Raw genomic sequence first — 21,384 nt, 5'->3', positions numbered from 1 at the left:
GTGTCTGTATGTGAGCCATACAGCTGTGCATACTTCGATTATGGCAACTTTTTTCTGTCAAAACAGTTTTGGTTTTTTTGGTTTTTTTTTAAGTTTTCCATTGGAGGCAGAGATGTTTGAGTGTGCAAACTCAGCCTCCCTCTTTCATTAATTTAATCATCTTCTTGAAAAGCACTGCGATATTTGTGCATATCCAAAAACATGTTGATATCAAATGTTTAAAATAATATTTGAAAGTAGGTGTGTCTCAAACTGCTGTAAAAAAACTCAAGACACATATACTAGATTTTCTGTTTACATATCCAAAGAATGCTCCTAAAACCACAACAATACAGCATATCTCTCGTGTCTTAATCAGAAAATCCAACCAGAAAATGCTGTTCACAAAGTGTCAAATTCAGAATGTTGCCATATATTGTAAACACAGCCACTGATGAACATAATTTAAGGCAGTGGGCTTCAACTGTAGATCTGTGACTCTCTAGGGCATCTTCAGTCACAGCAGGGAGCCTCCAAATTTTTCTTTGATCTTTTTTCCCCCCAAGTATTTTATTTTCTCTGAAATTATCTTTATGAATGCATACAAATGGGATATCTCAGGCTAAACAGGGATTTTCCAAGCACAGATACTGTGGTAAAAGGCAGCAGACTTTCACGTACAGTCGTTCTTGGATCATCCTGAAAATTTAAATTTATGTGTCTTTGAAATACTACAAATTGTATTCAGAGTGTTTTGTCACCACAGGAAGGAATTCAACGTCACTGCCTGTCTCCACTAGATGGCATAAGGACTATGTCCTGATTGTCAGATAGATGTGTTCAGGGTGGGACTCTTATCAAACATGGGACATTTGGTGCAGACTGTATCATTTAATCCAAAGTTTAGCAAGCAATTTTGTGTTTCATTGCAAGACATCAAAACACCACGTCACGCTTTTTAACATCAACCAAATATTTTAATAACTTCTAATCACAAAGTAGTCGAGATGGCAAAAATTGTTTTCAAAGTCAGGAAAGGTCAAAGCTGCAGCGAGGTCAGGTGCATGTAATTCACCAGCTAGACACAGGAGGCGCCAGCTGAGGCACAACCTTTGCGTCAAGGTCGGGCACCCGTCAGACGCCAGCCAGACACAGGAGGCGCCGGCCGAACCGCAACCGTCACGGCGAGGTCGTGCGGGTGCCCGTCAGATGCCAACCAGAAACAGGATGCGCCGGCCGAGCAATCTGATGTTTCATGGCGAGACATCAAAATGACAAGACACACACCCCTAAATACGTTGCAGCGAGGTCAGGCGTCTATCAGACACCAGCCGGACACAGGAGGCGCCGACCAAGCAATCTGATGTTTCATGGCGAGACACAGGAGGCGCCGGCTGAGCCGCGTTTCATGAACTGAAAATTTGAAAACAAACAGCAGTTCTGACTCTTCAGATTTTTATTTTTTCTAGTTCATCATACAGCTTCAGAAACATACTCCAGCTTTAATAAAACATTTTCCCCAAAAAGTCAAATAAATACCACCATCTTTTGTTGGCATTTTATCCACCTTATACTGTATGTGATCATTTCATTTTCATCTTGCTTGTTTATGTATGTTATGTGTGCAGCACTGTGCCAAGTTTACCAGCACCTTGGCACCATATATATAGGTGGGTGGCCTCACCTTATCCTTCTTCCATCCACTATTGTGACCTCCTTGTGGCTGCAGCCTGGCATGGTGGATCCGTTTTGTGTTGAGTGGCAGCATTGTGGCGCACGGCGCATCCACATACAGGTGACATGTTTCTTCAGTAAACCCTCTCATTCTTGTGTACAATGTGTATATTGGTGACGTCAATATCCACTGTTTGTTGCACAGCTGACTGCTAGGACTCTGGGAGATGGGTCCCTCTGCTCGGGGAGATGTGGAGTGCATCTTGTGTTTGCATGGTACCTACCTTTTCCATCTTATCTGTCACTTGGGTTACAGCTGCTTGTCCTATATTTCTGCTGCACTGTGATTGGGTCATGGGCCTTTGTGGCTCTCCACAACCTCCATCAATGGTAATTTATATTACACTAAGGATAGCTAAGGACATTCATATTGTAAAATTGTCATTAAGTATTTTTTCAATTCAGGTTTGGGTTTGCTTTTGTGTATTTTGACTTTAACTAATAGTCAACTGAGTCAATGAGTTTTTATGAGTGACCGTTATTTTACCTCTCATAGTGGGGAGATGCTGTTTTCTCTGGACAGGCATGGCAGGCCTCAGCAGCATTCTGGTCTCCTGGTGGTGGTGTCTTCACGAGTCCCTCTTTGGTTGGTGTGCCGTGTCACGGGTGGTAGATTAGTTAAGGACCCTTCCCGTTTTTTTGTGTTTGTTACCTGCCGCTACGGTAAGCCCAGCCTTGTCCTCCCATTCTAGATGTTATATCTTTTTTTTTTGTTAAATAAACTCATTCTTTTAATGGAACATGTCTCCTGCTCTTGTGATGTTGAACCTATGTACCATAACAATTGTTTGATAACTTACTGATATAATTTCCTTGGATTAAACTCCCCTAGTTGTCGGAACACTTTCTGCTTTATCACCTGTTTTCCTTATTTTTACTTATATATAAAACTTTTTTCTTCTGCACTTGCACTTCTGACTGCTTATGTGCTTGCTACTCAATAATGTGTACTAACATACCTAATTTTTATTTGTCAAACGAGCAGATTCCCATGAAAATCTAATGATTGGTTAAATATGGCAACTATCCACTGCAGGTTTACACTAGAAGACTGGCATCTGTGCCTGGTGCAGAAAGCTTAATTAATTGTCAGCTTGCGCCAGAAATTAAAATATTAGGAAGCTGTAAGTGCAACATCAAGTAAGCAAGATGTGCAATCTGAGGCCTGTTGCCATTTGTGTTCACTTTTCCTTTGCCAAAAATGGGATCAGATCTATTCATTAAGCACTGTAAAATTAATTTCTCCAAAAGGTTACTGTTTGGGCTGCCTTAAAATTAAAAACATAAGTTGAGGTAATTTTGTAATTATTCAAAGCAAACTACTTTAAACTCTAGTCAAATTCATTTGAAATTAAATCAGTTGTACTTGAGAAAAATATTCAATAAGCTTAATGTACTCTGCACTCACACTGAATATTACAAACAAAATTGATTTCATTTGACTTTTTTTCAGTTATTATTATTATTATTCAGTTATTAGAAACACACTGCAAGTTTACATATATTTTCTTCAAACAATAAAAAAGAAGTCTCTCAGAAGAGTTTTAACTCTAACACAATGCATGCTGGGAGGTCTGCAAGTATGCTTATCTCAATTCTTTAGAAACTTAATTTAATGAGTCACTGAACTCTGTACAGTGTGTATATTCAGCTTATTATTTCAAGTTCAACTACTTTTAGCAGCATTAGTTGATCCCACTAAATCCCTGTGTGATTTTTTTTTTTTTTTTTACAGTGAGAACTGCCTGTCCGCTCCCAGTTTTTAAAATGGTTTTGCTGCTGGGTTCATCACTTAAGAACTGCACACCTTTCTGTATCTGTGCTTAAAGCCCTGCAAGATACACTCTAGTGTTTTATTCATGGTAACACATGCAGGCTTGTGGAGCATTATTCATATTGAATGCTACAGATAAGTGTCTTTAAGCCATCTGTGTTGACAGTATTCCTCCACCACACAGGGATATGTTAGTGTAGATGCACCATGATGCTTTGACACTGTCATGGAAAGGATAATGATTAATTCACAAATCCCATCTGAGCTTCACAAACCTGAGAAAGTGTATCGCCTCTCTCTGCACTTCCCAGATCAATTATACAGGGGCAGCACCGTGTGGTTGAAATATTAACTTCTCTGTAAGTTAATAGTCTTTAAATTAAATTCTACATGCAATGCAATGTGAGATAACTGCTTTCAGTCCCTGCCAGCGAGGCCTAAAGAAGAGGAATATGGGTGGGTGAGGCAGGATGTTGCTGACAGGAGGCGAGCTCTCCTTTGTTGTGCTGCTCTCTCCCTCCAGCCCCGCAGGAACTCTCCGGTACTCCAAGGAGAAGTTTCCTGCTGTGTGTAAAAACTTCTGCAAACAGTTGACCTCTTAACCACATTTTTTTTTTTTGCCAGCGGAGATGTTCTCTTAGTGTGAGGCTGCACGCAGCCAAGGAGAAAATGGACACAGTAAAGGTTTGAATGGAGCCCAGCACACACAGAGGGCTTGAGATCAATTTTTCTCCAGGGAGACCATCTGATTTTTTCCTTTTTTTGCACTAGCAGCTACAGTGAGGAAAAGGAATAGATTTGCTGGATTGCCATGCAATGGTTATTTTGTCATGACCGCACAAAGAGATAGCTTTCTTCATCTTCTTGAATGGAAATGAATGGAAATTTTGTCTCTACAATTAATGGAATGTGAAGTTAAAGTGCAAGTTGTATATATGGTGTCATGCAGAACACGCTTATTAGTACTGTTGTTATTTTGAATATTACTCTTGTATATTCTTACATTTATTCCTTTATTTAGGGCAGTAATGTTACTGTTTGGCACTGATGATTCAAGCATTGAAGTTTGTGGATTTAAAGCAACACTCCTAGAACCTAGACCTAGATATGGTCTTACAAAATGACCACCCTTTTTTTTTCAAAGTTTGTTGTGCATATTAGCCAAAAAGTTATTTCTCCTTCTGATTGGCTTTCTGAGCATTACAGGATCACGGAAGCATATTACTGCCACACCAGAAAACGAGACATGGATCAGTATCATGTTAAAACGTGAAAAGTGTATTGTTACATCATGTTTTCACATTATAACAAATATATTTTCATGTTTCAATATATAAACCTCTGTTACATCAATATTAATCATATTTATCATTTTAAAACATTTCATGTTATAATATGATGCCATGAAAATATAAAAAATCATATTATAACAATATAATATTCACAAAAAAATACAGTATATTGTTATAACAAGTTATCAACATTCACATAAAACATTTTGTTATGACAAAAAACTTTTCACATGATGTAAAATAATGGAGTCATAATGGGTTGAAATTTAACAAGTGACACTGGGTGCTTTTTGGAGGTGTCAACAATTTTACAGGTGTGCTTTTTTATATTGGCAGTGTTTTCTTGAAACATGTACACCTCTGACCTGTTCTTTGATAGCTCTTCCATCACTCTGGGTCCCACTCCCACATCCTGCTGGTGTCAGGATGACAGCGAACACATCATCAGGAAATCTAGCAGCCTTTATTACTTGGTGTGTGACAGCCTGAATGATGACCACAGAGAATTCACCCTACTGTATCCATTGCGATAATGTGCCATCTGTCCGGTGTGTGAACCTCTTTTGCATACATGTGCAGTTATCTACATTTGTTTGCATGACTGGACCAAAGATCCTGCAGGGTGGCATGAACTTTTGTCACAATGTCTGCAGCAGGGTTTCATTGCTCTCACTGTGAAGCTTTATAGTGGGTCACTTTTCTCCTTCGAGAACACTGTCCTGTTACTGTTTTTTCTTTTGTATTTCATTCTGTTTTATTTTATTTTATTCACTTTATTCACCAGTTAGTGCATGCACACATAGATAATACAGACAAACTAATTATACATAACAATACATAATACCAAGCACAGATAAACTAACTTACTTACTTTTCTGCCATCCCCTCTTTCTTTTCCTCTTTCCCAACAGCATGTCTACATTTACATTTACTCGTGTTGTGTTGTGGCTTTAGCTCACAAGCTGTTGAACAGCTCTGCAAATTGAGTATTTCCTACTGAAGTGGTTGAGGTTTTTTTTGTAGAGCTGATTATTACCATTAATATCTTCTGTATTAGGAGATCCAACCATTGTGAGATGTTGATTTTTTCCCCTACTTTTCCAGGTTAGTGGTGTGGTTTTCTTGGTGATAGGTAGGACTAAAAGTAGAGGTATTATGATTCGAGATAGTGGTTCCTCCAGGTGTGTGTTGGAGATGTCTAGTTTTGCCTTGATCGACTGTTTTAATTGGATGCACTGAAAGTATTGTTGTTTCTATATGCTATACAAGTCAATAAGCTGTTGGAATATTAACAGAGTGGTTTTGTGAGGTCTGTAATTCCTATTTCTTTCTATTTGGTGCCTGTTGGAGGTGATTTGTTGGCAATGAAGTCAGGATTATGCCATATGGGTGTTTGTGTTGTAGGTGATACTGTAGTGTTTTTATTTTATTGACCTTCCACCAGGCTGTCACAACTGTGGCGATTGCGATATTTTTGAAACAGTTGTGGTGTTTGATTGTGTTACTGAGGAATGGTAGGTGCAGTTTGTTCTATATCAAGTCATGCCTGCTGGTGATGTGATGTGTGAATCCATTTGATGAGGTATTGCGGTTAATTTGCTAAATTGTGGAGTTGGAAAGTTTGTGCTTCTAGGCCTCCTTGATGTTTTCATTTTTGTAATGTGGTTAGTTTTATTCTGGGATTTTTTGTTTTTTCCAATAAAATGTTGTTATTGGTGTGTTTAATGTATTGAGCCATTTCAGTGTGGGTTGAGTTGGGTCACTGTGAATAAGTAGATGATTCTTGATGCATCTTTATTGTGGCAATGTGTCCTATTATGCATAGTGGAAATATCATCCATTGACTTAAGTCGTCTATTGTTTTAAGTAGTGGAACAACTCTGACAGTGAACAGTGCCAAAGAGCTCACAAAGTGTAGCTAAAATAGGCAGTATTTCCTTATGTTTTCTTCCATGTGAAATTGCTTCACATTTAATTATACTTCCTCTTGATCTTAAAATATCCAGTGTGCCCTATATAAATATAATTGTGTACTTACACTGTTTGCATGCATGAAAAGCTGCCATGTGTGGAAAGTTCATCCACAATCCAAGAAATCTTTCAAAACACTTTATAATGACCATAACAGTCAATATGTCCTTCATGTCTCCCAAAAAAGTATTTTTCGGTGCCACTGTGAGAGATGTAAGGGTGGAGGGATTAGCAACTCAAGTGTAGCTTTGCTGTCATAAGCAGAGATGTTTGGGGAGTTGCCTCAGCAAGCAGTGAGCTGCACTCATGCATATGGAATGAGGTGCACAGGACCGCAGGCTCGCTCATTCACCTTTATTGCTCAGCCACCATCACTGTGGCCAAGGACACGGCATCAGCAGCTGTTGCACAGCACCAATTTTAGCTTGCTTCAACAAGCATAGGCAAACAATAAAATGCAATAATGTCACTTTTTTTTTTTTAAATTAGCCACTTTAAAAACATGGTTATTTGTTCCTGGGTAGCAAGATGGCTATAGATAGCTGTAGGTTCAGTCATCTTTGCCTCACAATGCAGTTGACTGACAGTGCCTCTGTAGTGGCAGTACAGCGACAAAGGCAGGCAAGGTCAAGGGACAGTACTTATACAAACCAACGGGAACAATTAGGCCAGACCTGACAGTGATGAGGTGAAATTAATTGAAAGGATTATGCCTAACATCCAAATCAGGGATCCTGATCAGGGCCAGATAATTGATTCTAGGTTTTGAATCCAGTCCAATGCTTGAGACATCTATAATAGGCTGCAGTGCACATGGCCTGACGTTGATCTTTGATGGTCTGTGACATTTGTTAAGTGTTATCAAGGATTTGCTTTTATTGTGGTCTCGGCTGTAAATAACAGCAGACAATCTGGAGTCAAAGAGCAGTGTTGAACACAGCAGATAGACATGTTTTGAGCATTTTTTTTTTACAGTGCAGTGGTAACAACAACATGCATCTGGATATTTACAGTATTATGCAATGTGACATCAGCATTATTAATTCCATATATTATAAAGATATTAAGACAACTGCATGAAATGTGAATAAAATCTTTATTTAAATTGTGAAAAAAACACAAACAAAAACAATTTACCTGAATAATTTGGCAGACAAAGATTTTTTCTCAAGTGCTGGCAAAATAAAAAGAGTCCTGAGTTTTCCCTCCAGGTCCAGTACAGTGTGGCTTTGGTACATCAACAGGATGTGAAACTGTGAATAAGTGGTGTATAATTTCTTTGTCATCTCAATGGCAGATTTGTGTAACAGTGATCATTTACAGTACTCAGTCTCAAAAGGCTTTGAATCGTCATGTTTTATACGTGTATGTGAAAACTGAAATGACAAAATATTTACATCATCATACAGAATAAAGCAAGATAAAAAAGATTCATATTTAAAGCACATTATTGTCCTTTTGGCTTTGAGTTTTGCATAGCTCGTTTTCCACAAAGGAATTCCAGAGCATCTTTTATTTGAATTGTTATTTATTTAATATAGAAATTTCAGTAAGCACTGATTTGGTGTTTTTGCAAATCAAAAGACACACTGATATCTAAGTTAAACCAATGCAAACTTTTGTGAAAGTTGTATAAGAGATCTAGGTTACATATAACTGTTGTTTCAAAAGCATTGAGACCACAGTATTCAATTATTCTCTCAGGTGGCTTAACACAATTATTGAACATGATATGCAACAGAAAGAAGGTGTAGAATACATTAAGAAACACATTGTTACTGCATACTGTTCAAGAGAATACTACAGATACCAACTAAATAATGTGTCTAAACTTGAAGAATGGTGAAAGAAATATAACGTAAACCTGGGTAAACCTGTTGTAGAAATTTCCCTTGCAGAAAGAATGACTGTAATTTAAAACCTTATTTTCTTGGAATCTAATGTGTGAAAACACATAACAGATAAATAGATCAATTAAAAATGTTATTTGGACAGTAATTTATGTAGGTTAAAATGGGCCATTTATGAGTGCAAAAAATCCCAGGAATTTAGTGGAATCTAATGGAAACTAATGTTTTTCAATTTAACATAAATATATAAGCTGTATTTATTCAAGTTGATTAAACTTAAAAATTATAATATTTATTTTCAGAATGCGTTGAATGAATGCTCTCTGCAGAGTTCAATAAATTTGTTAAATTAAATTTGTAAAGAAACATGATCTGCACATTAGCAGACCTCCCAGCATGCACTGAGAGTTAAAACTCTCCTATGATGCTTTTATTTTAGTTTGAAGAAAACATATATGAGGAAAACAGGTTGTGTGCCTCAAAAACACTTTAAGATGAGGAATGAAGGTATGACTTTTCAAACTGAGAAAATGTAACAGGACATCAAATCTAATGTTCATCACTGTGACTGAACAGTTGTTGGTTCAACTTAATATCTTAAGCTTAAGGAACACGCTTTCTTAAGTACAACTTAATAAATATCAGGTTTATTTGACTAGAAAATTTCATTTGTTTTGAATTATTACAGAATTACCTAAACTCACCTTTTGGAAGTCAATCTTTTATTTTGATAGTGTATATGTATGAAGACATAATCACATTCATTATGATTTCTTGAGGACTTGTTTTTGTGTTTGACTTAATGTCAATTGAAAAGAATGACAATATGATTCTTTTCCATATTTACTATTGTAATTAAGACTTGTGTTAACATAACTGTCAAGGTGTCTTTGACTTCCAAATTACCAAATCAGTGTTTATTAGGCAGGTTTATTGACAAAATAATGACATGTTAAATTACAGCAACACATGCAGTTTCTGGCAGAATATTTATAGGTGATTATTATGTGCAACTTCATAAACTTGTCTGTGTGTCTGTCACCCTGTGTCCTTCATGTGTAAGATAGGAGAGTCTACTGTGGTGGAGGTGGTTTCTCATGTCCTCTCACCACATTATGTATACTTTACACTTCCTTCCTGGAACCCTCGACGGTGCTTTTCTGTGGAGCGGTCTTCTGCTTGGCCTTAGTTTTGTGACTGTGAATGTCTGGACTTGACTCTCTGTTCCCTGATTTAGATGACTCAGACTGTGAGTTTGAACTGGCAGGTGATCTGGTTGTAAGCGGGGTTTGGCCTGACGTGACAGAGGTGGGGATCAGATAAGGGTTGAACCGCAACCAAGGACGAGGGCTGCGGAAACAGTGGTTTCTGGCCAGTGTAGAGGTTGCAGAACATGTTGGGAGAGCTGGAGCGACTGCAGATGGTGCTGCCATGTAGCGGTACGGATAGGAGAACAATCCTCCGAGGGGTGACAGTGAAATTCCCTGTACAAAAAAAAGTAAATAGTTAATTTTTCTAATACTACAACATGCATTTTATGATCATTCTACATTTTCAAGTACAATAAAATTATTACTTTAGGCAGTTAAATATTAATATTAAGTATTGACTATGTGGCATTAAATAAAACAAACAAACAAAAAACAACAACAACAAAACAACCAATATAGAAATATATCAAGATATGGAGTTACAAGCATGTAACATATAGTCAGGTTGGTGTTTGCAACCCCCAAACCAACCATTTTATTACCAACCATTTGGTGACCCCTGAAAATGATTTTGTGACCCCTCGGGGGTCACGATCCCTAAGTTGGGAACCACTGCTCTACATAATAGTTTTATAGGCTTATTCCAGTGTTGCATTATTCGGTTCAGTTCAAGTAGGAACTGCTTCTTTTCCACCAGGGAAAGAAAGTAGTTCCTACACTCCACCTAAAAAAAGGTCTGTACATTATCTTGAGTAACAAGGCTGTGATGTCAGACAGAGTCAATCCTTTTGAGAGTTTAAATTGTATCCTTTTTTCTTTTTTTTTTGGAACACCGCAAGTATCTGTAACATCTCAGTTCCATTATATTTGAGAGAAGGCAGACATATCCAAAGATCAGCAACTCACACCGAAACCATCAAGATGGATAAATAGCACTACAGGTAAGAGGAAAAATATGTGTGTTAGATTTGGGGATGAACGCTCCCTTTGAATTGTTGTTTGCACACAGTAATTTCTGTTCAGATAGTGAATAAACAAGAGGCCAAACTCCGCTCTCTCACATTTCAAACTACTTGAAAGCCAAGACAGGTTGAAGTACACAGAGGAAAAAGCTGCTCTTACAGTAAACACATGTACAGTCATTTCTGCTCTAACTCCTTGTGACTTTTTAAAGCAAAGTCTTCAACTTCCTCTGACCTTTTCCAGGTTGGGGACCACTGACCTGAATTAGAATATTGGTTACGACTGTAAAAATGTCATATCATTTGTGGCTTGAGCTGCTGCAACAGACTGACCCTGAAGATTTGAAGACTGTGACATTTGTCAGTTCAGATCTTTTTTTTAATATATATTTTTTTTGGACATTTAATGACAGGACAGCTGAAGACATGACAGGAAATGGGAAGAGAGGGTGGGGGAATGACACACAGCAAAGGGCCATGGGCAGGAATCGAACCCACGGCCACTGCAGAGGACTCACAGTCTACGTACACGGGGTGCACGCTCTACCAACTGAGGTATCCAGGTGCCCCCAGTTCAGATCATTTTTCATAAGAGTCCAGCTCCTTATCTGAGCTTTCCTTCAAATTCTTCAAACTTTAAATCATTGAAGCTTTCCATTGTACCATTGCAACCCCCCAGCCCCAGCCCCTATCCTACTGGCCAATTGGTTCTCTTGAACCAAGGAAGCACTGTAAAAACAAAGTTGAAAAAACTTTCACGGAAAGTATAAAACACTGTATAAACTTTCCTGCCCTGGTTCTCTTTGTTATCAGTTCCAAACAACATGTGTTTGGGGGTGATAAAGAATTTTCTTTTCCCAAGAATAATCTCCCCACTGAATGATTTTTCATGCAGTTCAATATAAAGGGTAGGTTCATCCACATTACAAAAAAATAGAGTGGCTATTCTGTTGCCATCCCAATCAGTTTTCACCACAAGTGCTTTCTAACAAAAAAACTGCCTAAAGTCCCAATGAAACTTGTTGACAGTGAGGTCTGAAGATTATACTGAATGGGCAGGACACTGCTTCTGGAAAGACACCTTCAATCAAACAGTTTCAAACATGCAATGATTCAACCACTACTGAAAAAAAGCAAACAAATCTGGATCCTCTATCACTATCACACATAATTACAGGCTAATTTCTAAGTGAACTTGTGATTTTTTTTTTTTATCTCAACATCTGTTATCTCAATCCAAATAATAATTTTTATGTTAACAAACTATATTTCTTTTAGCAGTTTTCAGTCAGGTTTTAGAGCTCACCGTAACACAGAGACAGCCCTTATGAAGGTCTGTAATGACTTATTTCTAACAGATGGTAGAGGTGACTACTCTGACCTCCGTCAATAGCGGTTGATGCTATCGATCACACCATCCCTCCGCACTACCTGGAAACCTGGGCTGGTATTAAGGGAACTGCTCTACTACTGTTACATGCATACTTCTCCAACAGAACCTTTTTAGTTGTCATATCAAATGCCACTTCCTCTGCTGCTGACTGTAATGGTGGTGTCCCACAGGGTGCCATTCTTGACCTTCTGATATTTAATGTCATGAAAATACCTGCTTCCTCTTAGCCAGATCATTCCAAACCACTGTGTTTCCCTTCACTGTTATGTAGATTACACACAGCTATGTGTCCCTCTACAGTCCAGTATCTCCTGTACTAAAGATAATTTCCTTGCCTACATCAGTGCTCAAAATTGTTGGATGTCCCAGGACTTTTTAAAACTGAATGATGGCAAATCTGAGGTCTTAATCTTTGGTCTGATACAGTCCACCAGCCTGTTTCACAGTAAGCTTGGTTCATTATTATGTAGACTGTTAGAAATATTGGAGTAGGCTTAACCTTGCAGCTCACATTAACAATACTGTCCAGTCTTACTTCCTCCACCTTCCCAGCTTCTCTCCTGTCTCCCGCTGTTTTGCACAGTTATCCCTGCCTTTATTTTTTTCCCACCAAGACTACTGTCACACCCATCATGTTTATATACCTTCTTTTTATGAATTGTTAATTAAAAGTCATTGGGTTTTATCCCTTAATCTTTTGTGATCCTTGTGTTTGTTTGTTTGTTTTTTTGTGTTTAACTGTGCTGTTTTATCTGCTGTTTTCACTGTATCGCCATCATTGTTTATTGTTCTTTTTTCTGTGCTATATAAATGAAGGTTATTATTTACTATCATTTATTCATTCAAAAATTGGTAGTGCTGTCCACATAGTGAGTTGGAGACATATACAGTATATTAAATAGGTTGAAATTGTATTTAATATATGATCTATGGTTGAGGTGAGTTGTTTTCTCCCACCCCTACCTTCCCAGACTCTGCAGGAGTGTAAGACAGGTGCAACCCCGTAAACTGATAATAACAAAGGACAATGAGTCCTCCACTGTACATTAATAAGCTGTATATATCTGTCAGTTCCCTGTCAATGTAAAGTAAAGCCTGTTGTCCCGAAAACGAAAGACCATTGTTATGAAAATACACAGTCTGCCTCACTGTCTGCCAGACTCCATTGGCATTTTGCTCAACTTAACAACATCTATCTTATTTGAAACATCTATGCCTTCTGAAAGATTATTAATGATTTCTTACGATGTGTAAACAGACACTAACTCATTCAGCAACATTCTGCATAACTTTGAACTCCAATTAATGTAAAACCAGCATACAGAATTGCAGCCCAGAACAGGAATTTCAAGGGGAACCCTGCGGCTATAGTGCTGTTATCTATAGCTATCTATAGTTTACGAAATCTGTGTTAAAATATCTAATATTAGAAAGTGTATAGTGCTCTTGCTGAAACGTACCTGAGATGCCATCATGTTCTGCGACAGGTGAAACATGAAGGGAGATGGAGAGGTGATGCTTTGAGAAGAAAGGCCTCCATTTTCTAGGTTATTTACTCCAGGCAACGAAGAAAACAGATGTCCCATACCCGCGGTGGAAAAAGAGTCTGGCTTCACAGACAACTGTCCAGGATGAAAAAACAAAGGTGCCCCGAGCTTGAGAAACTGTTGGCTGTGCTGATTTGAGAAATCCAAACTCTGAAGGTGACCAGCACTAAGGGCTGACGAGCTCTGCAACATCATAGGAAGAATCCCATCTTTGATTTCACTCGTGTGTTTTTTCGAAGAACTAATCTCCATAGAGCACGCATCATCTGACGTTCTGGACATTGTTCTTTCTTTTGTTGGGTCCTGGTTGTCACTGTTCTTCCACCGTATCTCCTCGCTCTTCTGACTCGAGGTAGACATATGTTCAATCTTGGAAGAGCTGGGTTCAGCAGTGTCCTCATCTTGTAGATCAATATCTGAATCACTTCCAATATTGCTCTCATCTGTGGGAAAATTCATTGCATTGATTAACTGTATTTGTATATTTGCATATTTAAGAGTAGAAACATATGCTTTGTTAGTGCTGTTTATTATTAGAACACAGTGGAGACATGGGTGATAGATGGCTTAGTGGAAACATCCCGAGGCACAAATGAGACAGCGTTCATGTGTGACAAAACCCGAGGCGCCAGAAACTAACAGTTGATTCATTAAAGCAAACTATTCTTGTTTAGTCAGATTGAGTCACACAGTAATCTGAGGATGAGGTCAACATCTTAACAACTTAACATCCCTTTCTCCCCATGTTGTCCGTCTCTGTGAGCTGTCCAGTAAAAAGAGAATGACTCAATCACGAGTCCTCATCCCCTCCAACTCTTAAAACACGTTGTTTTTGACCATCTCATTAGTTAAAGTTTATTTTAATCTTGAAAACTGAACAAACAAAAATCTTGAGGTCCACTTACTAGCAAAGGAAGACCATAATATATAACTTAATTATATGTCGATCCAGAGTTAAGATTTCTTTTGACAAATTTCTTTACTGCATGCAATGAAAAAAATCTCATCTCATATTCTAAGAATAAACAACATGTCTGGTCAAGTGAAGTTTTATTTAGTAGCCCAAAATCACAATTTGCCTCAGGCAGCTTTATAAAGTCCCTCACTCAATCTGGGTGAGGAAAAACTCCTTAAAAATTTTAATGGGGAAAAATGGGATAAAAACCACAGGAAGCCGCGGAGGAAGGATACATCATCTCCATAGACCTTTTTAGATCTTCCATTTTGTGGTATTATTTGCGATAGCTGAGCGAATGAGAATTTTTACATAATTATTTAAATTGAAAAACATATGTCTATGATCATGGTGTGATTTTTGCAGGGATCTGTGTTTTCTTAGGTCTGTAGATTATGAGATGTAAACCAGGACCCAACACAACAATCTTTCATCAAAAATGGTACAAAATGGTATAAACTTCTGCAGCGTAATAAACCCAACCCCCTTTCCACATTTAAACAGCTTAAAATACAGCGGTCATAAAGACTTAAGGTTTTATTTTCAACATTAACAAAAACTGTTGCAGCCTTGTAACTCTTACTAATATTTTACATTGTACAATAGCAATCCTCCAAAATAAGCGTTATCATATAGCCTACTAGCTAAATGGCTGTAAAGTGAAAACAGTGGCTAAGTCTAATAACTTGAATAAAATGTTACCTTTCCAACAAAATTTTGGCATTTAACAAAACATCAACTGTAAATATCTAGAAAAAAATCAAATACAAGTTATCTGACTCAAATCCAAGTTAAATTCATATTATGCAACAATTTCCTAAAAAAAAAAAAAAAAAAAAAAAAACTATGTATCAACTCATACGAACATAATCAGTTTCAGTCACCCTTTATGACCCACTAGAAGTGTGTGTGTGTGTGTGTGGTGGTTGTATTTGTAAAGACCCTGTCGTTTGCCCGTATTTTCATATTTTTCCTATTATTTTACCAATGCAAAGTCAAGTTGAATCTTTTATGAGTGTTGGTAAATCAAGTTGCAAGTCCTCAAATTTGTGACTTAGGATTTCTGACTTGATTCAATTCATGTGACTCAAGTCCGCCACCTCTGATGATAATAGATGGATGGACTGGATAGATAAGATCCTGTTGTAAAAAAAATTCCTGAATACAGCAATTACGGATAGTCCTGTCAAAAATTCTCTAGAAACGTTGTCATAAAGGCTGCTTAGCAACACAATAAGTCGACTGAAAGTTAACCCACCTTGACAGGTTGGTGTGGACAGCAGAGGGCTGCTCACCAGCTCCTGGGGGGAATAAAAGGGATCACTGGTACTGGGCTGTTCACATGAGTCATCAGAATCAGCACAGTCCCGCTCCACTTTGCTTTGCTTCTCATGCAGCGGAGAAATGGTTAACTTATTCCTGCGGATGACAAATACAGAGATTAGATCTAGGATATTCCCACCGACCACAGGTACGTCCTTTACTGTTGCAGTGGATTCTGATGTCAAAACAATAGTTTACCTCTTCTCTCGTCTCCCGTTTCCAGTGTCTCTGAATCCTTTGGCAAAAGGATTGTTGTCAATTTTTAGCTGTGTAATCTTGTGGAGAATAAGAAAAATCAGCAAGTTAGTCATTGTAAAAACAAACAGCCTCTTAAACGGTGACAGATAAGTGCAACATATCCATAAAGCTCATATGTGGGACAAAATGCATAATATGTAAATATTGTCACTAGATGTCTGTCTCACATTAAGGCAATAACAAAATACATTGTTTAAAGATGTCATGAAGCAGTGTGGGATCATGGGATTCATTATCTTCACTAAATCCATCTGACGACTCAGGATAAAATCATGTTCATAGAAATGATAATATTTAGGTTTTATTGATGTTACATTTAATCACGTTTGCTGGCGTCCTTCCTCACTCTCTGAAATGTGACCTAAAAAGTTGTTTATTAACCTAATCTTTAATTTAACCCCAAGATTAAACATATGAGAGACATTGCATCTTCAAATAGAGATGATTTTTTTTATTTTATGTGATCGATTTACGTGGATACACTTAGATTTTTTAGATCAAGCATAGACTTCCTTGCAGATTTTCTTTTACTTAACTGTTGATAAATTGTCAAATTGACCATCATATCATTGTACTGGAAATATGTCCAACTCAATATGTCCAACGGCAAAAAAAAGTGTATTCTGTATCAATATGGCTACCGTTAAAAGGGACTTTTAAGCTATAATATGTAATATTGTTGGATGAAAATGTTATATTTGCTGTTGAGTTCTGAACTTAAATTATCCCAAATGTTTCAAACAACATTAAAAAGCAGAGAAATTCAAAATTTTTTCAAGAGTATTTGCTGCTAATCGTTGCTAGCTAGGTGCTAGTTAATCTAACTCTCAGGGAAACACGGGATGCAGGAGTAAATAATTGACCCTCAGTCATGAAACTGAATGCCTGCTCAGAGTAGGGCTGCACGACATGGTAAAAAAAGAACCAAAAAAACCCCAAAAATCATATTGCAATTATTTTGACTTAACTTGTGATTTCGATATGCGTTATACGGCTAGTGGGAATGATCAATTTTCCATCACAGTTTTAAATTTTACTGAAAAAAAAATTAAAATTGTGATGATGTGATATTTGTGGGTCTATACCAAACAAACATGTTTTCTTTAATCTGGAAAACTTGATTTTTAGGCCAGAACACCTATGCAGCACTACAGTATTTCATTATAATGTTGTTTTCTCACACATTTTCAAAAAATGTGTGACTTAGTTCTGCACTTTGAATATTGCACTTGGCAACATTGCAACTCCGATTTGATTGCGATTAATTGTGCGGCTCTAACTCAGAGCATCGCCTGAGTTGTATCCAGACACAATTTTTAGTCCCATATCCTGTGTTTTCCTGCAAACACAGCAATTAGCAACTAGCTAGCAACAACTAACAGGAAATTAGGGATTTCTCTGTGTTTGAACATTGTTGAAAACATTTGGAATAATACAAGTACACAACTCAACATAGTGTTTTATAGACATTTAACATGTTACATGTAGCTTGTAAGACCTTTTTCACGCCAGTGATGGTGATATGATACAAGTGTTATCAATTAACTGAACAGAACCTTAATTAGTATCATTAGTAACACCTGCAGTATTTATCCTATAATTTCATGTCAAAATGGCTACTATAAAAAAGGCCTATGAGGGCCAAGTTTTACGGATTTTTTTAAAAGTTTTACCTCTCAAACCATCCCAACACAATCCCAAGAACTTTTCAGACAAATCCACATCACTGAAAAACAGTTGCAGGTCAGGTGCATCCTGTAGTGCACGGACGAGACTACATGAGGTGTGCGTGTGTGGTGTTTGCAGGAAGGAGGACGTGGGAAGAGCAGGTTTACCTTTTCATTCTGATACGCAGTGACAGCGATAAACTCCGTCTCCGGGAAAACGTAAGTCCGGAAGGTGCTGTAGGGAAGCTTCATAATGTCGTTGGCTCTCACAATATGAAACCTGGGCTGGTATTTATGCATCGAATTCAAAATTGTCTGGGAAAAAATAAATACAAAGAAAGCAGAAAATTAATATAATTGTATAGTTAATTACATAATTCATGAAGTTAAATAATGTAAAAAAAAAAAACAAACAAACAAACAAACAAAAAAACAATAATAAATAAGGTCACTCATATTGACATGATATGGAAGCTCATTTCTGGCAGAAAAAAATCCTCTGGTAAGTGACAGTTATGAGATTTAGTGTCATAATTATGAGATAAAAAGTCTTAATTATGAGATTAAAAAAAGTCATCATTATGAGATAAAAGGTCATAATTATGACATAGACTGTCGATATTATGAGAAAAAAATCACTCAGAATTATTAGAATTTCAACTTTCTCAAATTTGGACTTTTCATCTCATACGTTTTTACTTATTTTTTATTTTCATAAATGCATAACTTCGACTTTTTATTGCATAATTGTGACTTTTTTAATCTCATAGTTTACACTTATGCCTTTGTGTCATAGTTATGACTTTTTCCTCATATGGGTTTCCATGACATGTTCTGTGATCAAGTGTAGACGGTTTTTAAATGTTATCATCAATAACAAGTCATATATGCCACAAATTGAAATGATTTCCACTTACAAATCCATGTTTATCCGAGATATTATTGGTGAGTTTGAGTTTATGAAAAGCGACGGGCTTGCCCATCCACTGCTCTCCTTTGGACGGGCTGTCCGGGTGGATGTACATGCGCTTGGGCATCTCCGGGTCAGCCTTCCCAGCCACCATCCAGCGGGAGTTGTGGAACTTGTAGCGGCAGTCATCAACGGCGACGATGTCCATCAGCAGGATGTACTTCGCTGTTTCATTGAGCCCTTCTACCCGCACTTTGAACGGCGGAAACATTCTCCTGTGGAACGGAATCAACGAAAAAAAACTTTAGGTTTTTACTTTACAAACAGCAGACAGCTTACAATGATCTTTTTGGAGCGTTAAAACAAAGGATGCCACGTCGAGATTTAAACTTCTGATCTGAGTGGGGATGTACCGTTTTTATTATAATCTATAAATGATAACAAGGATTGAACTGGACCCCTGAAACAAGTAAAGGGCCCCTGTCCCCGACTGGCTTGTTAAAATCCACAGATTAAGATAACCTGCTGCCTTTTCCTCCTCTGAAATGTGAACTAATGAACATAATGGGTATTTTACACAGTGATTGTACTATACGTCAGATTTTTGGTGTTATAGGCCTATAAAGAGTGCAGACAAAATCCAGTCTAAGAAAAAAAAGTCATATTAGACTGTAAAATAATTTCAAATCCACAACTAAGTTTAATAACGTCACTTTCAGTGATTTAATTATCAAGCACTGTTTGGGCTACATACCGTCCTGATTTTGTAATAACCATCTCAGTTCCCCTTTTGTGGAATTCACTCCATAAATTCCGTGAGTCCAGCGTGACTTTCGGGTCATCCTCCAGCCCCTCTTCTGGTGGCTGCAGGCTCTTCAAGGACCGCGGGAGAGTCGCCGGCTGATGTTGGCGTCCCAGAGCCGCGTGCAGCCCCGCGTCAGAGGCAGCCTGCTCCGTCAGAGGCTCGGACAGGGAGCCGACGTCCGGGAAAGTGAGCGCAGGGAAGAACGAGGGCTGAGCGGCGGCAAGGAAGGCTGACAAGGGCAAGGCACCTGCAGGTCGATGAGCTTGGAAAGGATGGTAAGCCATGGAAGCCGCTGTGTCAACTGGATCTCTCATCAGGACATCCGATCTGACAAGTCGATGCTAAAAAGTCTCGGCCCGCTTGGTGCTGCAGGCGCACGGCGGCGCGTCTACATCCGAATTTCCACAATCTTTTTAAGAGTTTTAGAGTTTTGAAGCATGGCCAAGAGATCAAAGGGGGGAATACAAATTTCCACAAGTCTCCAGATTCTGGGGCAAAGGGGAGGACGGTCCCAAATGTATGATCCGCTGGTAGATCCACCACTGAGAGGGCAGCGCACGTTGGAACCATGCGCAAAGCTGCAGTGGCACCAAGGAGTGAGGACAGAGAGAGAGATGGTGTTTGCACAGTCACACGTCTGTCCTCTCCGGCACATGCCACACTAACGAGGCAAATTGTTTCAGTGATGGGCGTGGTTTCAACCACTCCGACTGCCCGGAATGAAGTGCTAGATGGGTAAAACAGCATGCAGATGAAAAATCACTTACTGAATTACACTCTCGTTTATCAGCCTATTTTAGGCTACGGTGAGCATGAAAATATTTTACTTATTTATGTATTTATTTACTTATGTAGTTGTTTAGTTATATGTTTTTAAATTGTTGTTGTAATATAGAAGCCTGAATGTTCTGTAACCAAACAAAGTTAGTGATATCTTTATTTTTGACTTGACTTTTGATATTTATTCAGTTGCTTATACTGTAAATAAACCATTGTCTTTTATTTTGTTTTTTGTTTTTTTCTGAAAATAAATACTAGACATTTTAGATTTAATGAACTTGAATAATATAAATTGTATATATATGCATTAAATAAATGAGAAGATTTGTTGATTCCACTAAATTCCTGCAGGCCTATGACTTTTTTTAGTTTTAAAGTGTAAGACTCTTTTTTCAACATAGCTTTTATTTTATTTGATTATTTATTTGAGGTTAACTCTGTGTAAAATGTACATGGAACTTAAACTGATAATAATAATAATAACAATAATAATAATAATAATAATAATAATAATAATAATAATAATAATAATGATAATAATAATAATAATGTCCTGTTAATGTTGATGGTGTTTGTTGTAATGGTCATTGTGCCATTTCCAAATCAATAACTTAAAAAAAAAAAAAAAAAGACTCCTCCTGCAGCGTCACTGCCTGCTCGACACTCGCTTCTCAGTCTTTTGAAAACATCGCAGGTTTTTAGGTCTTTGATTAAGTGGGGATGCATATATCTGTTAATTAAGGCGGACTTGGCGCCAGTTTGCTGGCTTCCCACGAAGAGCAAAGAGCTCTCTGCTGTCACTTCACATTTAGGCAGCTCTCCAAATCCTCAAGTTGCCTGCTCCACTTTTCTTTCTAGTGCAGCCCGAAGTCTACACCGCTTTAAGCATTTGTGAAGCAGGAAGAAACCTGAGGTAAGAATGAACAGGATTCAAGTCCAATGATCTAGGTGAAAGCATTTGACTGATTAAAGA

General features: G+C 37.8%; 1 protein-coding gene across 1 annotated transcript; it reads right to left on the bottom strand.

The window, feature by feature from the left end:
* Positions 1-8,909: 8,909 nt before the first annotated feature.
* On the bottom strand, positions 8,910-20,270 carry LOC146318754 (T-box transcription factor TBX2b-like). The gene is made up of 7 exons (XM_084730248.1): positions 19,581-20,270; positions 18,834-19,101; positions 18,085-18,231; positions 16,190-16,266; positions 15,927-16,087; positions 13,627-14,156; positions 8,910-10,084 (listed from the first exon to the last, which is right to left on the bottom strand). The coding sequence occupies exons 1-7, from the start codon at positions 19,943-19,945 to the stop codon at positions 9,725-9,727; spliced, it is 1,908 nt and encodes a 635-aa protein (XP_084586374.1). The 5' UTR covers positions 19,946-20,270; the 3' UTR covers positions 8,910-9,724.
* Between the last annotated feature and the right edge of the window lie 1,114 nt (positions 20,271-21,384).

The sequence above is a fragment of the Lutjanus erythropterus genome, chromosome 11 (genome assembly GCF_056507025.1).
Source record: "Lutjanus erythropterus isolate fLutEry1 chromosome 11, fLutEry1.hap2, whole genome shotgun sequence".
In the NCBI taxonomy this organism is placed as follows: Eukaryota; Metazoa; Chordata; class Actinopteri; order Lutjaniformes; family Lutjanidae; genus Lutjanus; species Lutjanus erythropterus.
The sequence above is the reverse complement of the archived record's forward strand: the minus strand, read 5'-3'. Positions and strand labels throughout refer to the sequence as shown.